The sequence below is a fragment of the Suricata suricatta genome, chromosome 12, assembly GCF_006229205.1.
Source record: "Suricata suricatta isolate VVHF042 chromosome 12, meerkat_22Aug2017_6uvM2_HiC, whole genome shotgun sequence".
Lineage (NCBI taxonomy): Eukaryota > Metazoa > Chordata > Mammalia > Carnivora > Herpestidae > Suricata > Suricata suricatta.
In genome coordinates, this window is record NC_043711.1 from 80,974,766 (window position 1) to 80,992,260 (window position 17,495).

At 45.9% G+C, this 17,495-nt stretch overlaps 1 protein-coding gene and 1 non-coding gene across 2 annotated transcripts; one reads left to right on the forward strand and one right to left on the reverse strand.

Moving 5' to 3' along the window:
* The first annotated feature begins 2,468 nt into the window (after positions 1-2,468).
* LOC115275595 lies at positions 2,469-2,599 on the forward strand. Its single transcript, XR_003901656.1, has one exon. It is a non-coding gene; the product is annotated as a small nucleolar RNA SNORA51 (small nucleolar RNA).
* Positions 2,600-3,312: 713 nt separating this feature from the next.
* LOC115274713 (60S ribosomal protein L30-like) lies at positions 3,313-3,760 on the reverse strand. The gene has a single exon (XM_029918145.1). It carries the CDS (start codon positions 3,696-3,698, stop codon positions 3,351-3,353), a length of 348 nt encoding a protein of 115 aa, XP_029774005.1. The 5' UTR covers positions 3,699-3,760; the 3' UTR covers positions 3,313-3,350.
* Between the last annotated feature and the right edge of the window lie 13,735 nt (positions 3,761-17,495).

Below are 17,495 nucleotides of genomic sequence, written 5' to 3' on the forward strand. Positions count from 1 at the left end.
CACCCAAGAAACAAAGCCCACGTGAGACTTGTAGTTCTTTTCAGTACTTTAGTCCAACATTCTTCCATTCATATCACCAGCTTGTGCCAGGCTGTGTGCTAGGTACTTGGGATTCAGCAGAGAATCAGATACTTAAAGTCTGTTCTCAAGGAACTTGCACCGTAGTAAGTATACAACCCAATGGACAAGTGTGCTGGGAGAGCTATTGACTAACTGCTCTCAAGAAAAACAGGTACAGGGGAGTTCAGAGAGGGAGCAGTGCTGTTCTGGATAAAGAGTTCAGGTAAAGACTCTCAAGAGCTCCCTGGGGGAAGCGGGGGGTCCACTCATTCAGAGATCTGGAGGCAGCGCATTCCAGGCAGAGTGAACAGCGGGTGTGAAGGTCCTGAGGCTGGACTGACTGACTGGCGAATGGCAAGGAGGCTGGCATGTCTGGAATGGCAGGACCAAGGCTGAGAACAGGGCAGCAAATCCGAGCACACCGGGTCCTACATCCCGGAGGGCAGTGGCAAAGCCCCAACTTTCATGGGGAGAGATGGAGAGTTTTTGCAGGGTTCTGAACAGAAGAGGATCATGATCTGTTTATAGTTTGAGGGACCCTTCTAGCTGCCACGTGGAATAAAGGAAGGAGGGCGGAAACATGGAGGCCAGTGTGGGGCTGGTGCAGGGGCACAAGCCAGGTGCTGGGGCTCAGGCGAGGGCCATCGCATTGGAGGTTGTGGGAAGTGGCAGATTACTGGATATATGAAATTATTTTTTTAATCTCGATCTTTTTTTATTTTTTTAAGGTTTTATTTTTAAGTCATCTCTACACCCAATGCGGGGCTCAAACTTACAGCCCTGAGATCAAGAGTCGCACACTCTACTGACTGAGCCAGCCAGGTGCCCCATTAAATTTCAATCTTTTTTAAAGGAGTCTTTGTATATTTTAATAATGCAGTATATACAATTTCATGTTTTGTTTTTCACTTAATAGTATATCACATTTTCCATGCTGGTACACATCCTGAATAAACGTTTTTAATGACAGTATTCCATTGAGAGGTATCCCATAATTTAATGTCCTATTAGGAGAACTTAGTATGGTCCCAACTTTTGACTATTATTGTTTGAATAATATTTTTGCTTACACATTTTTTCATGTATGTAAAGTCTTCATTAAGATAAATTCCCAGAAATTGATTGATTGATTGATTATTGGTTGATTTTGAGAGAGAGTTGTGGAAGGGGCAGAGAGGGAGAGAGTGAGGGGGAGAGAGAGAGAATGCCAAGCAGGCTCTGCACTGTCCGCACACAGCCTGATGCTGGGCTGGCACTCCAACTCACAGACCATGAGATCATAACCTGAGCCCAAGTCAAGAGTCAGATGCGTAACCACTTAACCGCCTGAGCCACCCTAGGTGCCCCGCAGAAATGAATTTTTGATTAAAGACTTAAAGGCAAAAATTTTTATTATGGAAAACCTCAAATCTACATAACAGTTGTAGGGGACTCCCAGATTCTCAATTCCCAACACGGGTCTTGTGTCATTTGCTCTTCCACCCCACGTCCATGTACTGGAGTCTTTCAAAGAAATATGAATATGTTTTGAAGGGAGACCCAGTGGAATTTGCTGAGGCTCTGAATGGGGTAGGAGGGAGCCAGAGTTTTAGGATGCGCTAAGGTTTAGGGCCCAGGCAACAGAACACAATGTCCCTAACTTAGAGACTGGTCTTGAAGGTGGGCCACCTCACCCCCCAAGTTCCAGGTGCTAATGGAGGTCCAAGCAGTTTCTTAGAGGTGGTCTCCGGGGGTTCCATAGCTGGTTGACAAGGCAGGTCGCAGGGACCCACCCACCTGAGGAATCAGAATGTTTGATAGATAGTGCCCAGGTATCTGCATCTTTTTAAAAAAAAATTTTTTTTTTTGAGAGCGAGAGCAAGGGGGATAGAGGACCTGAAGCAGGCTCTGCACGGACAGCGGAGTGCCTGATGCGGGGCTCGAACTCACGAACCACGAGATCATGACCTGAGCAGAAGTTGGACACTTAACTGTCTGAGCCACTCAGGTGTCCCCAGGTATCTGCATCTTAAGAAGCACCTACAAGTGATTTTGATGTCCCATGGCCCAAGATCTACTAACTTGTGGTCCTCAGACCAGCAGTATTGACATCACCTGGGGTGGCTTGTTAGCAATGCAGACTCCCAGGGGCGCCTGGGTGGCTCGGTTGGTTGGGTGTCACCATTTGTGAATTTGAGTTCCATGTTGGGTTCCGAGCTGACAGCACAGAGCCTGCTAGGGATTCTCTCTGTCCCTCTCTCTGCCACTCCCCCTCATGCTCTCTGTCTCGCTCTCTCAACATAAATAAATAAACTAAAAAAAAAAAAAAAAGAAAGAAACACAGACTCCGAGTTCCCATCCTCAGACCAGCTGAGTCAGAGAATCTCTGGAAATATGGCCTGGAAATTTTTTTTTAAGATTTTATTTTAAGCCTCCTGATGCTTACCACAGGCTGTGTTCTTACACTGACTGTACAGAAAGAGGAGGCAGAGTAAATCCACCCATATACACCCCAGCCCAAGTGCTTTGCCTGGTCTGGATTGTGAATGGGAGGACATGGAGAAAAAAAAAAAAAAAAGATTTTATTTTATTTTTAAATGTTTATTTTGAGAGAGAGCACACATGAGCAGGGGAAGGGCAGAGAGAGAGAATCCTAAGCAGGCTCTGAATTAGCACTGAGCCCCACACGGGGCTCCATCTCATGAACCATGAGATCATGGCCTGAGCCAAAATCAAGAGTAGGACACTTAACAGATTGAGCCACCCAGGCACCCTTAGATTTTATTTTTACCCTCTCCCCCCAACCTGGGGCTTGAACTCACAGCCCAGAGGTCAAGAGTCGCATGTTCCACCGACTAAGCCAGGCAGGCACCCCTAGCCCAGGAATATTTTAATGTGTCCAGGAGCTAAAGTCTGAGTGACACTGCGGAAAGCTATGGGTATCATGGACAGTGATCAGCCAGCAGTGTTAATGGAGGGCCTTCTCTGCAGGCCCCTCCCTGGCAAACCTTGAAGTTCCCACCAAGCATGGTCAGTGGGGTACCTTTAGGTGCCTGGTAGTTCTCAGTTTGGGTCGTAACTAGATGGAATTTGATTTAATGAATTTCATTGTTTTAGGATGGGGCCAATTCTATACAAGTAAAACAATGGGAATTATATTTTAAGTGCTTTCTTTGTAATTTTTTGAGAGAGAAAGAGCATGAGTGGGGAAGGGGCAAAGAGGCAGGGAGGTGGACAGAAGATCTTTTTTTTTTTTTTTTTACAGTTTTTAAAACAAGCTCTGGCCAGTTTTATTAAAGAAAAATTGTGATTCACTTTTCACCAGTCTGTTCTGGCATGCTTCGAATGATATCAGAATCACCTGGATCAATGATAGCCAGTGTGCACACTCTGTAGTATTTCCCACAAGCTGTGCCCAATTCAGTATTACTGCCACTGTAGTGATGGACACGGGTTTTGGCCAACATGGCGTAGTATTCTATTTCGGATTTCCTCAAGGCTGGACAGTTGTTGGCGAGGATGACCAGTTTCGCTTTGCCACGTCTGATCATTTTCAGAGTCTGCTTGTACCCCAGCACGTACTTTCCACTTTTCATAACGAGTTGGAGCCTAGAGTTGATGGACTCCAGCGACTTTTTCATCTTCTTTGCGGCCACCATCTTCCTGCCTTAGGTGCGGGACGGACCCAACCAAAAGCAGCCGCCAAGATGGCAGGGAGGGAGAAAGGCGGTGGACAGAAGATCTGAAGCAGGCTCTGCGCTGACAGCAGGTAGCACTAGACTTGAATTCAGGAACTGTGAGATCATGAGCTGAGCTGAGGTGGGACGCTCAACGGACTGAGACACCCAGGTGCCCCACATCTTTTTTAAAAAATGAAGTAGGGTTGCCTGAGTGGCTCAGTCGGTTAAGCACCTGACTTCAACTCAGGTCATGATCTCAGAGGTGGTGGGTTTGAGCCCCGTGTTGGGCTCTGTGCTGACAGCTCAGAGCCTGAGGAGCCTGCTTCGGATTCTGTGTCTCCATCTTTCTGCCCCTCCCTCACTCATGCTCTGTCTCTCTCTATGTCTCAAAAATAAAATAAATTAAATTAAATTAAATAATAAAATAAAAGAAATAAAATAAAATAAGAAACTACCAGTAGAAGCTGGTTGTAGATTAGGCAGAAATGGAGAAGCTGGTATTCAAAGGAACCAAGCTGGGAAATGCTGTCCTGATACATCATAAATCCTTCAGAATATATGAAATGGAGTGGAGAGGAAGTGGAAAGACAAGGAAGGAGAGAAGGGACAGAGGGAGGAAGAGGTGCGTTCTCATTTCCATGTTCCAATCACTTCAGAAAAGGTTAATGGCTAACACTATTTCCCTGGCCCAAAAATAAGGATCCCTTTTCCTCCTCAGTTTTCTCTCTTTCATTAGTGGAGTTGGCAGGAAAAAAAACCCGTAGCCCGAAGGCAAATCCTGCACTCCGGATTATGTTGTCAGACCTAATTCAAATTCTTACTTGAAACCTGGTTTATTTCAGGGCTGGACGTTTCCCTTGAAAAAAACATTATTTAAGGACAAGCAGGTTTAGTTTGTTTTTATGTCTAATCCTTTATTGATCATCAGCTCAGGGCGCCAAGCCCGACCAGGTGAACGGGGTGGAGAGGGACAAAAGGACTTCCCCAGAAACCGCCTCCTGCCCAGGTACAGTGACTCAGCACAAGTGGGGAACAGTGCCCACCCCGGTGGCAGAGGAGGAGCCTGGGAGGAGGTCCCATCCCTCTCTGAAAATCTGCCTCTCTGAAGAAAAAGAAAAAATTGGCCCTGCACCTAGCCATTTGACACGTAACCTCCGGAGCATGCGGGATATTTTTCCCTCTAACAATGTCCTTAGTGGCTCAGGGGGTACAGCACGCTAGCAAAAGGAGAGAATTATCTTCTTGTTTTCTCAGTCCCGCCAACAATCCAAAAGAGAAAGTTTCAGTTCAGTGCCAGCGTGTCATTAATTTCGGTACCATTTGCTAATAATCTGTCCCGGCCACAGAGAACAGACCTCAGAGTCAGACGTTAGCTAGCTAGAATTTAGTAACACTGTTTTGCTTTCATTATATTTAGGTTGGAGATGCCTTGTAATTGCATTTTTTTTTCATTCACAAATGTGGTTTACAGTTTCCTTTTAAGAAATGTAGTTTACAAAAAGGGAGTTGATTTAGAGAAACGTATCAGGTAAGTGATGTGGTGTAGATTATGAAGGTGACATCTGGGAGACCTCACTGAGCCTCATCTTTATGCTATGCTTATGACCCTCTGCACGAGACCCGCAGGGCTGTCGGAGGGGAGAAGCTAGTACTGACAGAGAGAAACTCCACTGTGCATTCATATTCCACTCACCCTCCGTGTCTCCACCCTACTGCCTAGGCTTTCCCTCTGCTTATATCATATTCAGTAGTGTTTCGAGATCTTACTCTAAGAAATTTTCCTCTCCTGAGATCTTATAGACCTTGAAATTGTAGTAATACCCAATACGTATCATTTACCACTTGCCAGGCTGTGTTTTAGCACTTTATATAAGCTAAACTGTCTGCTTCACAGACTAACCCTGTGAAACTGATCCTTCTATTATTTCCCTTTTACAGATAAGGGCACCAAAGCACAGAGAGGTGAAGCAACTAGCTCAAGGTCACACAGTTTATGAGGAACCCTGGAAGTATGAGATAAGAACCATTGTCCTTGGGGCACCTGGGTGGCTCAGTCCATTGAGTGTCTGATTTCAGCTCAGGTCCGGATCTCATGGTCCATGTGTTCAAGCCCCATGTGATTCTGTGGCGACAGCTCAGAGCCTGGAGCCTGCTTTGGATTCTGTGTCTCCCTCTCTCTCTGCCCCTCCCCCGCTCATTCTCTCTCTCTCTCTCTCTCTCTCTCTCTCTCTCTCTCTCTCTCTCTCTCTCTCAAAAATAAGTTAAAAATATTAATTTAAAAAATTAGGGGCACCTGGGTGGCTCAGTCAGTTAAGCGTCTGACTTCAGCTCAGGTCATGATCTCACAGTTCGTGGGTTTGAACTCCATGTCCAGCTCTGTGCTGACGGCTCAGAGCCTGGTGCCTGCTTCAGATCCTGCATTTCCCTCTTTCTCTGCCCCTCTCCCGCCTGTGCTCTTTCTCTCTCTCAAAAATAAACATTAAACTTGAAAAATTACAAAAAGAAATTAAAACAACTGAAGGCAAAGACTCTAGAGTGAAAGCCAGAAAGAGAGCGAAGATTGTGGGGAGCAGTGAGCAGTGTCATGTGTGGATCTAGGGAGGTGGGGACCAGAGATGGGGCTGCATGAGGACTGGGCTTTTCCCTTGGGGAGCCGGAGGAGGCTTTTCAACCCAGAGTGTTTGATCAGATTTTAATCAAGGCCTGTCTCTGGGTCAAGGGCAAGCAAATAAGGTGATGGTGGAAGGAGGGGCTTTTCAGGGCTCACTAAGGGGCCCCCTGAGCCATCTATGCGCGAAGGGGTCCTCGTGGTGCCTGTTGAGGGCAGAGCTATGGCTGTGTAAATTATTCAACAATTTTATTGAAAATAAATTCATGCTCAAGGTAAAACATTCAAAAGGTACAAAAGAATGTACCGGTCGAGTGAAACATAAGTGCCTATGCCCAGCCCAGAGCCCTCCCCAGAGGCAAACACTGCTAAGAGTCTCTTGTAAGCCTTTCAGAAATTGTTCCTGCTCTCTCTGGAGATACGTCTGTGTGTATATCCTTTAAACACACACACACAATCATACTGTCTGGCTTTTGCTTTTCTTGCATAACACACTTAGGGCTTTCTCAGTATCAGATGTGCAGATCTTTTTCAACCTTTTTACTCTCCCCATCATATCCCACACTATGAGTGGACTAAGGCACATTTAACCTATTCTGAGATACTCGAGTTTGAGGTTTTGGCCACATGAGCAAATACATCAGTAAGAAACGTGCCTGGTCGTGGAACTGCTGGGTCAAGAGGGTGTGTGCATTTGTTGGTGAGATGCCTCAGTTTGTCTTCATAGGATGGTTTGGGAGTCCGGCCAACACTGGCTGGCTTCCCCCAGAGTGAGTGACTCCAGAGATCGGGGCAGAAGCTGGGCGGTCTCTTATGGCCTGGCCTCAAGTCAGACGCCATCACTGCCGCTGCCACTTTTAGCGCTCACGCAGATCAGCCGCCTTCAGCGTGAGCGGCGGAGTGTGAGGAGGGGAGGGTCACTGTGGGCCATCTTGGAGCCTGCCTTCCACACGTTGTTTGTTTGTTTGTTTGTTTGTTTGTTTCAACTAAACATGCAATAAAACTAACTCTTTTCTTTGTGGGGGGGTGTGTATAGGTCTAGGAATGTTAACACGTGCATTTGTGTAACCACCACCGCAGACAGGAAACAGAAGAGTTCCATCACCCCTCAGAAAACCCTTGTGTTTCCCATTATAGTGACACACTCTCTCCACCCCTCACATGTGTTAACCGCTGATCTATCACTGTAGTTTTTGTCTTTCAGAGAAGGTCACATAAATGGAAGCCTAGGGGCGCCTGGGTGGCTCAGTCGGTCAAGCGTCCGGCTTCGGCTTAGGTGATGATCTCACGGTTCCTGGGTTCCAGCCCCACGTCGGGCTCTGTGCTGACAGCTAGGTCAGGGCCTGGAGACTGTCTTCAGATTCTGTGTCTCCCTCTCTCTCTAACCCTCCCCTGCTCGTGCTGTCTCTCTCTGTCTCTCAAAATTAAATAAAAAACAGAAAAAATATTTTTTAAATAAATAAATAAATGGAAGCCTATAGCATGGCACCTTCTGAAACTGGTTTCTTTCACTCAGCATAAAGCCATGGAGATTCGTCTAAATTGTAGCAGGTGTCAATAGCTCATTCCTTTTCATTGCTGAGCTGTGTTCCATTTTATGGATGGACCACATTCTGTTTCTGATGTACCCATTGTGGGGGAAATCCAAATTGGGAGGGAACATGAATAAAGCTGCTAGGAGTATTCATGTACCAGACTCTCTCCCCTGTCCTTCTACTCTGATGAAGACCACTGTGTTAAATCTTTTGACATTGGGCCACAGGTCCCTGGACCATGCTTATTTTTTTTTCAACCTTTTTCCCTCTGTTGTTCAGATGGGGCAATTTCTACTGACCTGTCTTTGAGCTCATAGATTCTTTGTTCCTAGTGACATCTCCGTTCTGCTATTGAGTTTATCCATTGAGTTTTTAAAGTTTTGGTTATTGTATTTTTCCATTTCAAATCTGTCTTTGGTTGGAGCACCTGGGTGACTTGGTTGGTTAAACCCATGTCCACCTTTGGCTCAGGTCATGATCTTGCAGTTCGTGAGTTCAAGCCCCATGTCGGGTTCTGTGCTGACAGCTCAGAGTCTGAGCCTGCTTCAGATTCTGTGTCTCCCTCTCTTTCTGCCCCTAACCTGCTAGCACTCTGTCTGTCTTTCTCTCTCAAAGATAAATAAACATTAAAAAGCTTTTTAAATAAAAAATGTATATATTTTGTGTATGTCCATATACCAAATGGAGATTTTAATATATATCTGGTATTTATGAAAAAGCTGAAGAAAGCTCAGTCTTCACCCTTACTTCTTGGAGTCTTTTTTTTTTTTTTTTTTTACTGTTTATTTTTGAGAGAGACAGACAGACAGAGTCCGAGCGGGGAAAGTGTAGAGAGACAGGGAGACACAATCTGAAGCAGGCTCCAGGCTCTGAGCTGTCAGCACAGAGCCCGATGTGAAGCTCGCTAGAACTCACGAACCATGAGATCATGACCTGAGCCGAAGTCAGACGCTTAACCGAGTGAGCCACCCAGGAGCCCCTCCCTGGATTATTTTTACAGCAGTTGCTTTGAGGGCTTTTCCAGATCATTCCAACACCTTAGAGTTGGCATCCTTTGTCTTTTCCTGAGCAAGCTATGTTCCTGCTTCTTTGTAATGCGAGTGATTGGCCCTGGACATTGTTAATATTGTGTTATGAGCTCTGGGTTACATTTAAATCCTGCAGAGAATATTGATGTGTTCGTCTTAGCAGGTAATTGGCAAAGTCGGTTCAAGCCACAAGCTCTGCCTGCCTTCTCTGGGTTGTGGTTCTGGTGTCAGTCCTCTGTGATGCCATGTGCACTGCCCCAATGAGTGTCACTCACTGGCCGGAACCCTGGTGCCAGCCTAGTTCGTGATTCAACTTCTCAAGGTGTGCAGTGAGGTGTTTAGGCTGACCCACTCATGCGCAGCTAGTGGGTGAGCCCAGAAGTCCATAAATAACTTTGTGGGGTCATTTTCCCAAGTCCTCTCTCCCTGCCGACTCCTGGTAACTTTAGGGTTCCCTGAAGCATTATTTACCCAACTCTGATGTGCATTTTCCACAGCTGCACCCGCATCTGGGGCCAAAGCAATACCTGTTCATCCCACCATCTTGGGACCACAGCTCCTCCAGTTAGAGAGGAAGGTTCTCCTTCCTCATAGTTTCAGGCTCCCGTAGGCACCTACCACTACCTCTACCACCGGGAAGGCCTTCGGGCTAGGATACAAGAGAATGAGGAAATGAAATAGGAATCAACCTCATCTCTCTGAGGGTTAAGAGACCTCACTCGTGTTTCTGGAGCCAGAACTAGAAGATGTCCCTCCACTCCTTTTGTTTTTCAATGTTTATTTAATTTTTGAGAGACAGAGAGACAGAGCGTGAGCAGGGAAGGGGCAGAGACAGAAGGAGACACAGAATCTGAAGCAGGCTCCAGGCCCTAAGCTGTCAGCTCAGAGCCCGACGCGGGGCTCGAACTCACAAACCGTGAGATCATGACCTGAGCCAAAGTCGGCTGCTTAACTGACTGAGCCACCCAAGTGCCCCCCACCCCTTTTTTAAATGTTTATTTATTTTTGAGAGAGAGCATGAACAGGGGCGGGGCAGAGAGTGAGGGAATCCGAAGCTGAGCTGTCAGCACAGAGCCCGACGTGGGGCTTGCACCCATAAACTATGAGATCATGACCTGAGCTGAAGTCTGACCCTCAACCGACTGAGCCACCCAGGCGCCTCTAGAAGGTGTCTCCTGACCCTCCTTCCACTTGCGCTGATGCCCACCTCTAGGTTCGGGGCTGCACTGACACGAGCCCAGGGAACACCAGAGGGAAAAACAAGTGTAAACTCACTGCCAGGTTGGTGGTACTTCTTCCCCGGTCTGCCTGCTACCGTTGACTTTTCAGAGCCTGCCCGAACTGCTCCGTGCCTCTCTCCAGAGTTTGCTCTCTTCAGCAGCAGAGGTGGGGCGGAGACTCCTCAACCCCCTACTGGAGCTGGAGGCACGACCTGGGTTTCATCACATCAGCCCCTCTGGCGGGCGAGCACCTCGTGGACTGACAGGCCTAGGTCGGGCATGACAAGGCTTGTGGGGTGGCCCGGGGAACACTCACAGAAATGCTCGTAGGTCAAGTCTTAAAGATGGGTGGTTGTTTTTGGAAGGCTGGATTGGGGGGTAGAGCTCGCAGGCAGGGGGATCAGCATGAGTGATGGGGTTTAAGAGCAGATCTGGGGAGTCTGGGGCACGGGGCTGCAGGATGGAGGCAGGGTGAAGGGGGAGGACCATGGGAGAGAAATCTAGACAATAGGCTGCGACTCCACATTGGGAGATGATGAGTGGTTGGTTGCTGATTTCTATGTGTTGAAGAAAAAGGCCAGGTAGTGTTTTCCACTAGTGTGCACAGAAAGGAAGCCCCCACCCCCAGACCCGAGACAGGATGTGGGGATGCGCGTGGGCGTCTGAGGCGTTGGCAGGGAAAAATGGCATCTAGGCTGAGGCCAATGTCCCAGTTCCTGTGGAGGAAGAAGGCACAACATTACAGCTGCTGAAAGGGGACGCCATGCTGCTGCAGCTTTTCTTGTGTCAGATGATCTGTGAGAGGAGCCAAGGGCATGTCTGCTTCTGTTCTAAGGTTAATAAATCTCACATTCCCCAGGGGCTTACTCTAAATTAAGGGGGGGCGAGAGGAGAGGGTGGAGGACCAGGTGAGAGTTTATGCTGTATTTACTTTTGAGAGAGAGAAAGGGAGAGAGCATGAACATGAGCAGGGGAGAGGCAGAGAGAGAGAGAGACACACACACACACACAGAATCCAAAGCAGACTCCAGGCTCTAGCTGTCAGCACAGAACCTGACTCGGGGCTTGAACTCCTGAACCACGAGATCATGGCCTGACCTGAAGTCAGACACTTAACTGACTGAGCCACCCAAGTGCCCCTACTACATCCTTTTTAATATTTTTTAAAATCTTTGCATATATATTGTTGCAAATAAATTTCTAATTTAAATTTATTTAAATTTATTTTATTTTTAAAATAAATTTAGTAATTTACTAAACTTGGTAGCTTAAAACAGTGGACATGTATTACTTCATGTAGTTTCTGAGAGTTGGGAATCTGGGATCAGCTTTGTTGGGTGGTTCTGGCTCAGGGTCTTTCATGAGGTTGAGTCAAGATAGCCAGGGTTGCACTCATCTGAAGGCTTGACTGGGGCTGGAGGGCCTACTTCCAAGATGGCTCATCCATGTGACTGTTGGCAAGAGTTATTCCCTATGTGGCCCTTTCCACAGGGCTGCTCATGATACAGCAGCTGTTTTCCCAGAACAGGGGGGGAGGGGGGAGAATGGTCATACAAACCTTTGCTGTTCAGTATGGGAGGGGACTACACAAGGATTTGAATATAATGTGCATAAGGGGGTCACTGAGGATGACCTTGGGAGCTGGTGACCATAACATGTGGATAGATCACTACCAGTTCAAGTTCTTTTGTAAATTTAAAGGGATCACTAAGACTTCGTTATCGAGAAAGAGCAAGTTGCTTTTTTATATAATCTTACTTAAACACAAAACCTATATATGCCTATTAAACATGCATATGTAAATGTAAAGAAAAGGTCTGGAAGGATACACTTAAAACCACCTAGCTATATTACCTCTGGGGAGTGAGATGGAATGAAATGTTGTGGAAAGGAACTTATCACTCTTCCACATATTTTTCTTTGTGGCTTGGAACATTGGGTTACTGTTCTAATTTTATGTTGCTGGGGATCAAACCAACCCAACCTTAGCGGTACAAAGCACCAATCCTTGGGGCGCCTGGATGGCTAAGTCGGTTAAGCATCTGACTTGGGCTCAGTTAATGATCTCACTGTTTGTGTGTTTAAGTCCTGCATTGGGCTTTGTGATGACAGCTCAGAGCCTGGAGCCTCTGATTCTGAGTCTTCCTCTCTGTCTGCCCCTCCCCCACTCACCCTTGGTCTCTCTCTCTCTCTCGAAAATAAATAAACATTAAAAAAATAAAAATAAAAATATTTACAAAACATCAGTCCTTGTATTCTGCTAATAGTCTATTAGCTGGGAATTTGGGAGAGGCCCAGCAGAACTCATTTGCCTCTGCTCCGTGTCTGGGCCTATGACAGTGGGAGGTGACCTAATTTTTGGCACCTGGGCTCAGATAGGGCCAGTGTTCAGAACACCTGCACATGTCCTCTCAGTGTGGCTCAAGATTCCTCATGGAATGGAAACTGTGCTCCAAGAGAAAGTGTCCTTGAAGGAAGCATCTGGAAAGTGGATATTTCAAGAGAACGAGGCAAATCTGGGTGTCTTTTATGACCCAATCTCAGAAGTCACATAGCATCATGTCTGTCATACTCTACTGGTTAAATCATCCAGAAGCCTGCTCAGATTTGAAGGAGAACATTGACTTCCTCTCTCAATAGGAGTGTGAACAAATATGCAGAAACAAACAAACAGGGGTGCCTGTGGCTCAGTTGGTTAAGCGGTTAAGTGACCCACTTCGGCTCAGGTCATGACCTCACGGTTCGAGAGTCCAAGCCCTGCATCAGGCTCTCTGCTGTCTGCTGCCCCCTTCTGTCTCTGCCCCTCCCCTGTTTGCGTGCACTCTCTGTCTCTCTCAAAAATAAACATTAAAAAAATAATAAAAAAACCAAACCTGCCACAGTTTTATAATTTTAAAATCTATTTCAGGTAAAAAGTGGGAAATAAAACTGGAAGGCTGCCTTTCCTGAGGCTCCCTTTTCTGGGAGCATCTACCCCTTGAGCTTGAGAATTTCAGAGAAATTGAGAAAACTTGACAATTACAACTTATGTAACTTACAAGCTATACAAGCTATTCACCTCACAGTTCTTTTTTGTTGTTGTTTCTTTTCTGTACCAGGAACCAAGCCCTTTAAGTAAATATTCATTATAGATTTATTTGTTCCCCATGCCTTGTTCCAAAAAGGATTTGAGGAAGCTTATAAGAATTCATACAGCACAATCATATGATCAAAATATATAAATAGAACAAGAAACTAAGGTGAAGGGAAAGGAAAGTTGAAACAGTAAGTTGAGACCAGAGGGGAAGTTAGTTCTTAACAATACGTGCTGCAAAGTCATAAGTAAATGTTTGGCATAGCAGGGCTGGAAGGGACTGGATGTTATTTGCCTCAGTTCCTCAACTGGCTCTTGAAATCCCTTCCCAACACCCTCAGGGATAGCCAGCCAGCTTCAGTTTGCACACCTCCGGTGACAGCAAGCTCACCACATCCCTAAGCAAATGCATCCACTAGGAGGTGTGAACCCAGTTGTCATAAACTCAAATGCCTCCAGGGCCTAGACAGGCAATAAAAATGAGTGACGCAGGTCACTGGGGAGCTGGGGAGCATATGACAAAAAGGAACATAACACACACATCAGTTGTACCTGGGCGACTGTTACTCCCTCCAGCTATTGATTGCCACATGGAAACCCAGGCCCAGTGTGGCCAAGCCTTGCATATCCCAATTTATGTGGGAAATCTGGTTTTTTAATGTTTGCAATTAATTCTTTATGTTTTAAAATGTTGAGTAGGCCAAATAAAACACAACTGTAGGCAGAGGCTGCCTATGGTCCTCCACTTTGTGAGTCCAGAAAAGGCCAAAGCTGTGGGCTTTCAAGTTGCCTTAGAACAGACTTTGACTCTGGCTCGGTCCCCTTGTTCATTTGGTAATTGCTCTATAGCCTCAGTTCTCATCTGTAAAATGGGGATAATAATAGGTCCTACCTCTTAAAGTGATAGCTATGTGGTAAGAAGGATAAGTTGTAATGTACTTACCACCGTGCCTGACTACTTTAAGTACCTCCTATACATGGGGTCATGCAGTACTTAGCTTCTGGTGTCTGGCTTCCTTCCTTTAGCACCAGGTCTTCAAGGTTCATCCATGCTGTAACACAGTCAGGATTGCCTTCCTTTTTTCTCCCTTCCTTCCTCCCTCCCTCCTTCCTGCCCTCCCCTCCTTCCTTCCTTCATTCCTTCCTTCCAAGTAAGGTCTAGGCCCAACGTGGGGCTTGAACTCAAGACCCTGAGATCAAAAGTTGCATTCTCTGCCGACTGAGCCAGAGACGCACCCTAGAAATTCTTTTCTTTTTAGACCTGAATAATATTTCACTGTATGTTTATACCACATTTTGTTTATCCATCCAAAAGACCCTTGAGTTGATATCACTTTTCATGCTACTATGAACATGGGTGTGCAAATATCTCTTTGGGACCCTGCTTTCAGTTCTTTTGGTTGTGTGTCCAGAAATCGAATTACTGGATCATACGGTAACTCTATTTTTAATATTTTGAGGAACTACCAGACTGTTTGGCCCCAGTTTACGTTCCCACCAACAGTATACAAGGGTTCCACTTTCTCCACATCGTGACCAACATGTCATTTTCTGTTTTCTGACAATAGCCGTCCTAATGGGTGTGAGGTGGTATCTCATTGTGGTTTTAATTCGCATTTCCCCTAATGATTAGTGATGTTGAGCTTCTTTTCATATGTTTATTGACCATGTATACATCTTCTTTAGAAAAATGTCTATTCAAGTCCTTTGCCCAGTTTTTAAACTTTTTATTATTTTTATTTTTATTAAAATTTTTAATTTATTTTTGAGATAGAGTGCAGGTAGGGGAGGAGCAGAGAGAGAAGCAGACACAGAATCCGAAGCAGGTCCAGGCTCTGAGCTGTCAGCCCAGAGCCCGATGCAGGGCTCAAACCCACAAGCTGTGAGATCATGACCTGAGTCAAAGCCGGATGCTTAACTGACTGAGCCACCCAGGCTCAGAAAATTCCTCTTGAATTTTCAAACACTGGTTGGGCTTGTACCTTCAGCAGATGAGCAGGAGGGCAGTCAGAGGAATGAGGGGAGGGGGCACTCAGACTGAGGGCCAGGGACCCCCACAGTTCTCGTTTGTTCTCCACCACTCAGTTAGTTGTCCCTTAGACTCTGGCCATTCCTCTTCTGTAAGTGATGAGTTGATCCAGAATGTTCCCTTACATTTCTGGAATTCTTTCAGAATGCCAGGCATTGTGATGAGTTTTTGGGGTGATGGTGGTGTTCATGGGGTTCAGAGCTGACAGCCAAGAAAGAATTCTTGAAGATATCTTTGGTGCAGAAAGGTGACTTTATTAAATCACAGGGACAGGACCCGTGGGTAGGAAGAGCTGCCTAGAGAAATGTCTATTCAAGTCCTTTGCCTAGTTTTTTTTTTTTTAATGTTTATTTATTTTTGAGAGCAGGGGAGGGGCAGAGAGTAAAAGGGAGACAGAGAATCTGAAGAAGGCTCTAGGCTCTGAGCTGTCAGCACAGAGCCCACTGCAGTGCTCGAACTCATGGACTGGACTTTGAGATCATGACCTGAGCTGAAGTCGAACACTTTAACTGACTGAGCCACCGAGGTGCCCCTCCTTTCCCCAGTTTTTAACCAAGTTGGGTTTTTGATGTTGTTGAATTATAGGGGTTCTTTATAAACACTGGATACTATTTGCAAATATTTTCTCTACGTTGCCTTTCATTCTGCTGATTGTGTAAGAGACTGTTTCTCAGTGACCACCATGGAGCAGTGAAAGTTTTCCTAATTGGGGGGGGGGGTGCGTGGGTGGCTCAGTCTGTTGAGCATCTGACTCTAGGTTTTGGCTCAGGTCAGGATCTCATGGTTTGTGAATTCAACCCCTGTGTTGCGCTCCCCACTAGTGGTGTGAAACCTGCTTGGGATTCTCTCTCTGCCCCTCCCAAAGGCAAAGTAAATCAATGAACTTAAAAAAGAGAGAGAAAGTTCTCCTCATGGATATAAATATCCTATCTTTCCCCTTATTCTATTTTCAGGAACATTTCCCCGTATCATTAGGGGCACTTCAAAGGCATTATCAGTGACAACCTAATATTCCTTCTTCCTGACAAATCTTACTTTACTGACCGCTCTCCTCATATTGGACACAATATTTCCCTCTTGTAAATTAAGCTGGGACAAACATGCTGCTGTCTAAATCCTTAGGAGCATCTCACTATTTTCTCAGAATTGATTCCTGGAAGTGGAATGGGCTGACTCAGATGGTTCTTAGTCACTGTGTTAATTTTCCTTATAATTTGTGCCAATTTCATCCCATCAGCAGAGGGATAAAAGTGATTCTCTCTGTGCTTGCCAATGTTGAGTATTATGCTTTTAAAAATCTGCTAATGTGAAATATGAATATTGATAGCCTATCAACGTAAGTTTTTTTTAATGTTTATTTATTTTTGAGAGAGCGAGACACAGAGTGTGAGTGGGGGAGGGACAGAGAGAGAGGGAGACAGAATCCAAAGCAGGCTTCAGGCTTTGAGCTGTCAGCACAGAGCCTGATTTGGGGTTCCAACGCACAAACTGCGCGGGATCGTAATCTTAGCCGAAGTTGGACGCTTAACTGACTAGGCCACCCAGGTGCCCCCTTTTTTCCTCATCCTCCACGATTTATGGTGCCTTGCAGCTGGAAGAACAGTTTCCCAACCATTCTCTGGGTAACCCTCCAAGAGGCAAACAGGGACATGAGGTCCTGAAAGGTAAACTAACTTCCCCAAGGTCATAGGACCAGTAAAGGGCCTGAGGAAGAAGCAATTGGCAGCCAACTCCAGTCTGGCTTCGTTCAGAAAACATCAAAGATGTGAATTTAGAAGGCATTAGCTTGATTCTCAGCTGGTAGAGCCTCCCTCAGCTGGCAGGGCCTTATCCATACTGAACCCGGGCACTCAGTCAAGTGGGAACCATCCAGGGTGTGTCAGATGCTTGGCCTCCGTCCAGGCCCGCCATCTTGTTCTTCCTGAAGGGGCTCTGGGATGCCATCTCCTTGTGTTCTAGTAAATCACTCCCTTTACAGTCTTTTCTGAAAGTTGAGGTATAATTGACATTATATTAGTTTCAGGTGTATGATGTAGTAAGTTGATATTTGTATATGTAGCAAGGTGATCACCACAATAAATCCAGTTAACATCTAGTCACCACACATAGTTGGAAAAATTTATTTTCTTGTAATGGGAACTTTCCAGATCCACTCTTAGCTATATAGTCTTAGTGACGGTAGTCGCTGTGCTGCACGTGGCCTCCCACGGACTTACTCATTTTATAACTGGACATTTGTACTTCTTGACCCCCTTCACCCATTTGGCCCACCCTCCACTCCCA

What these genes read in the sequence shown, in the direction of transcription:
- LOC115274713 (XM_029918145.1), bottom strand. Translation starts at nt 3,698, where the DNA reads ATGGTGGCCGCAAAGAAGATGAAAAAGTCGCTGGAGTCCATCAACTCT.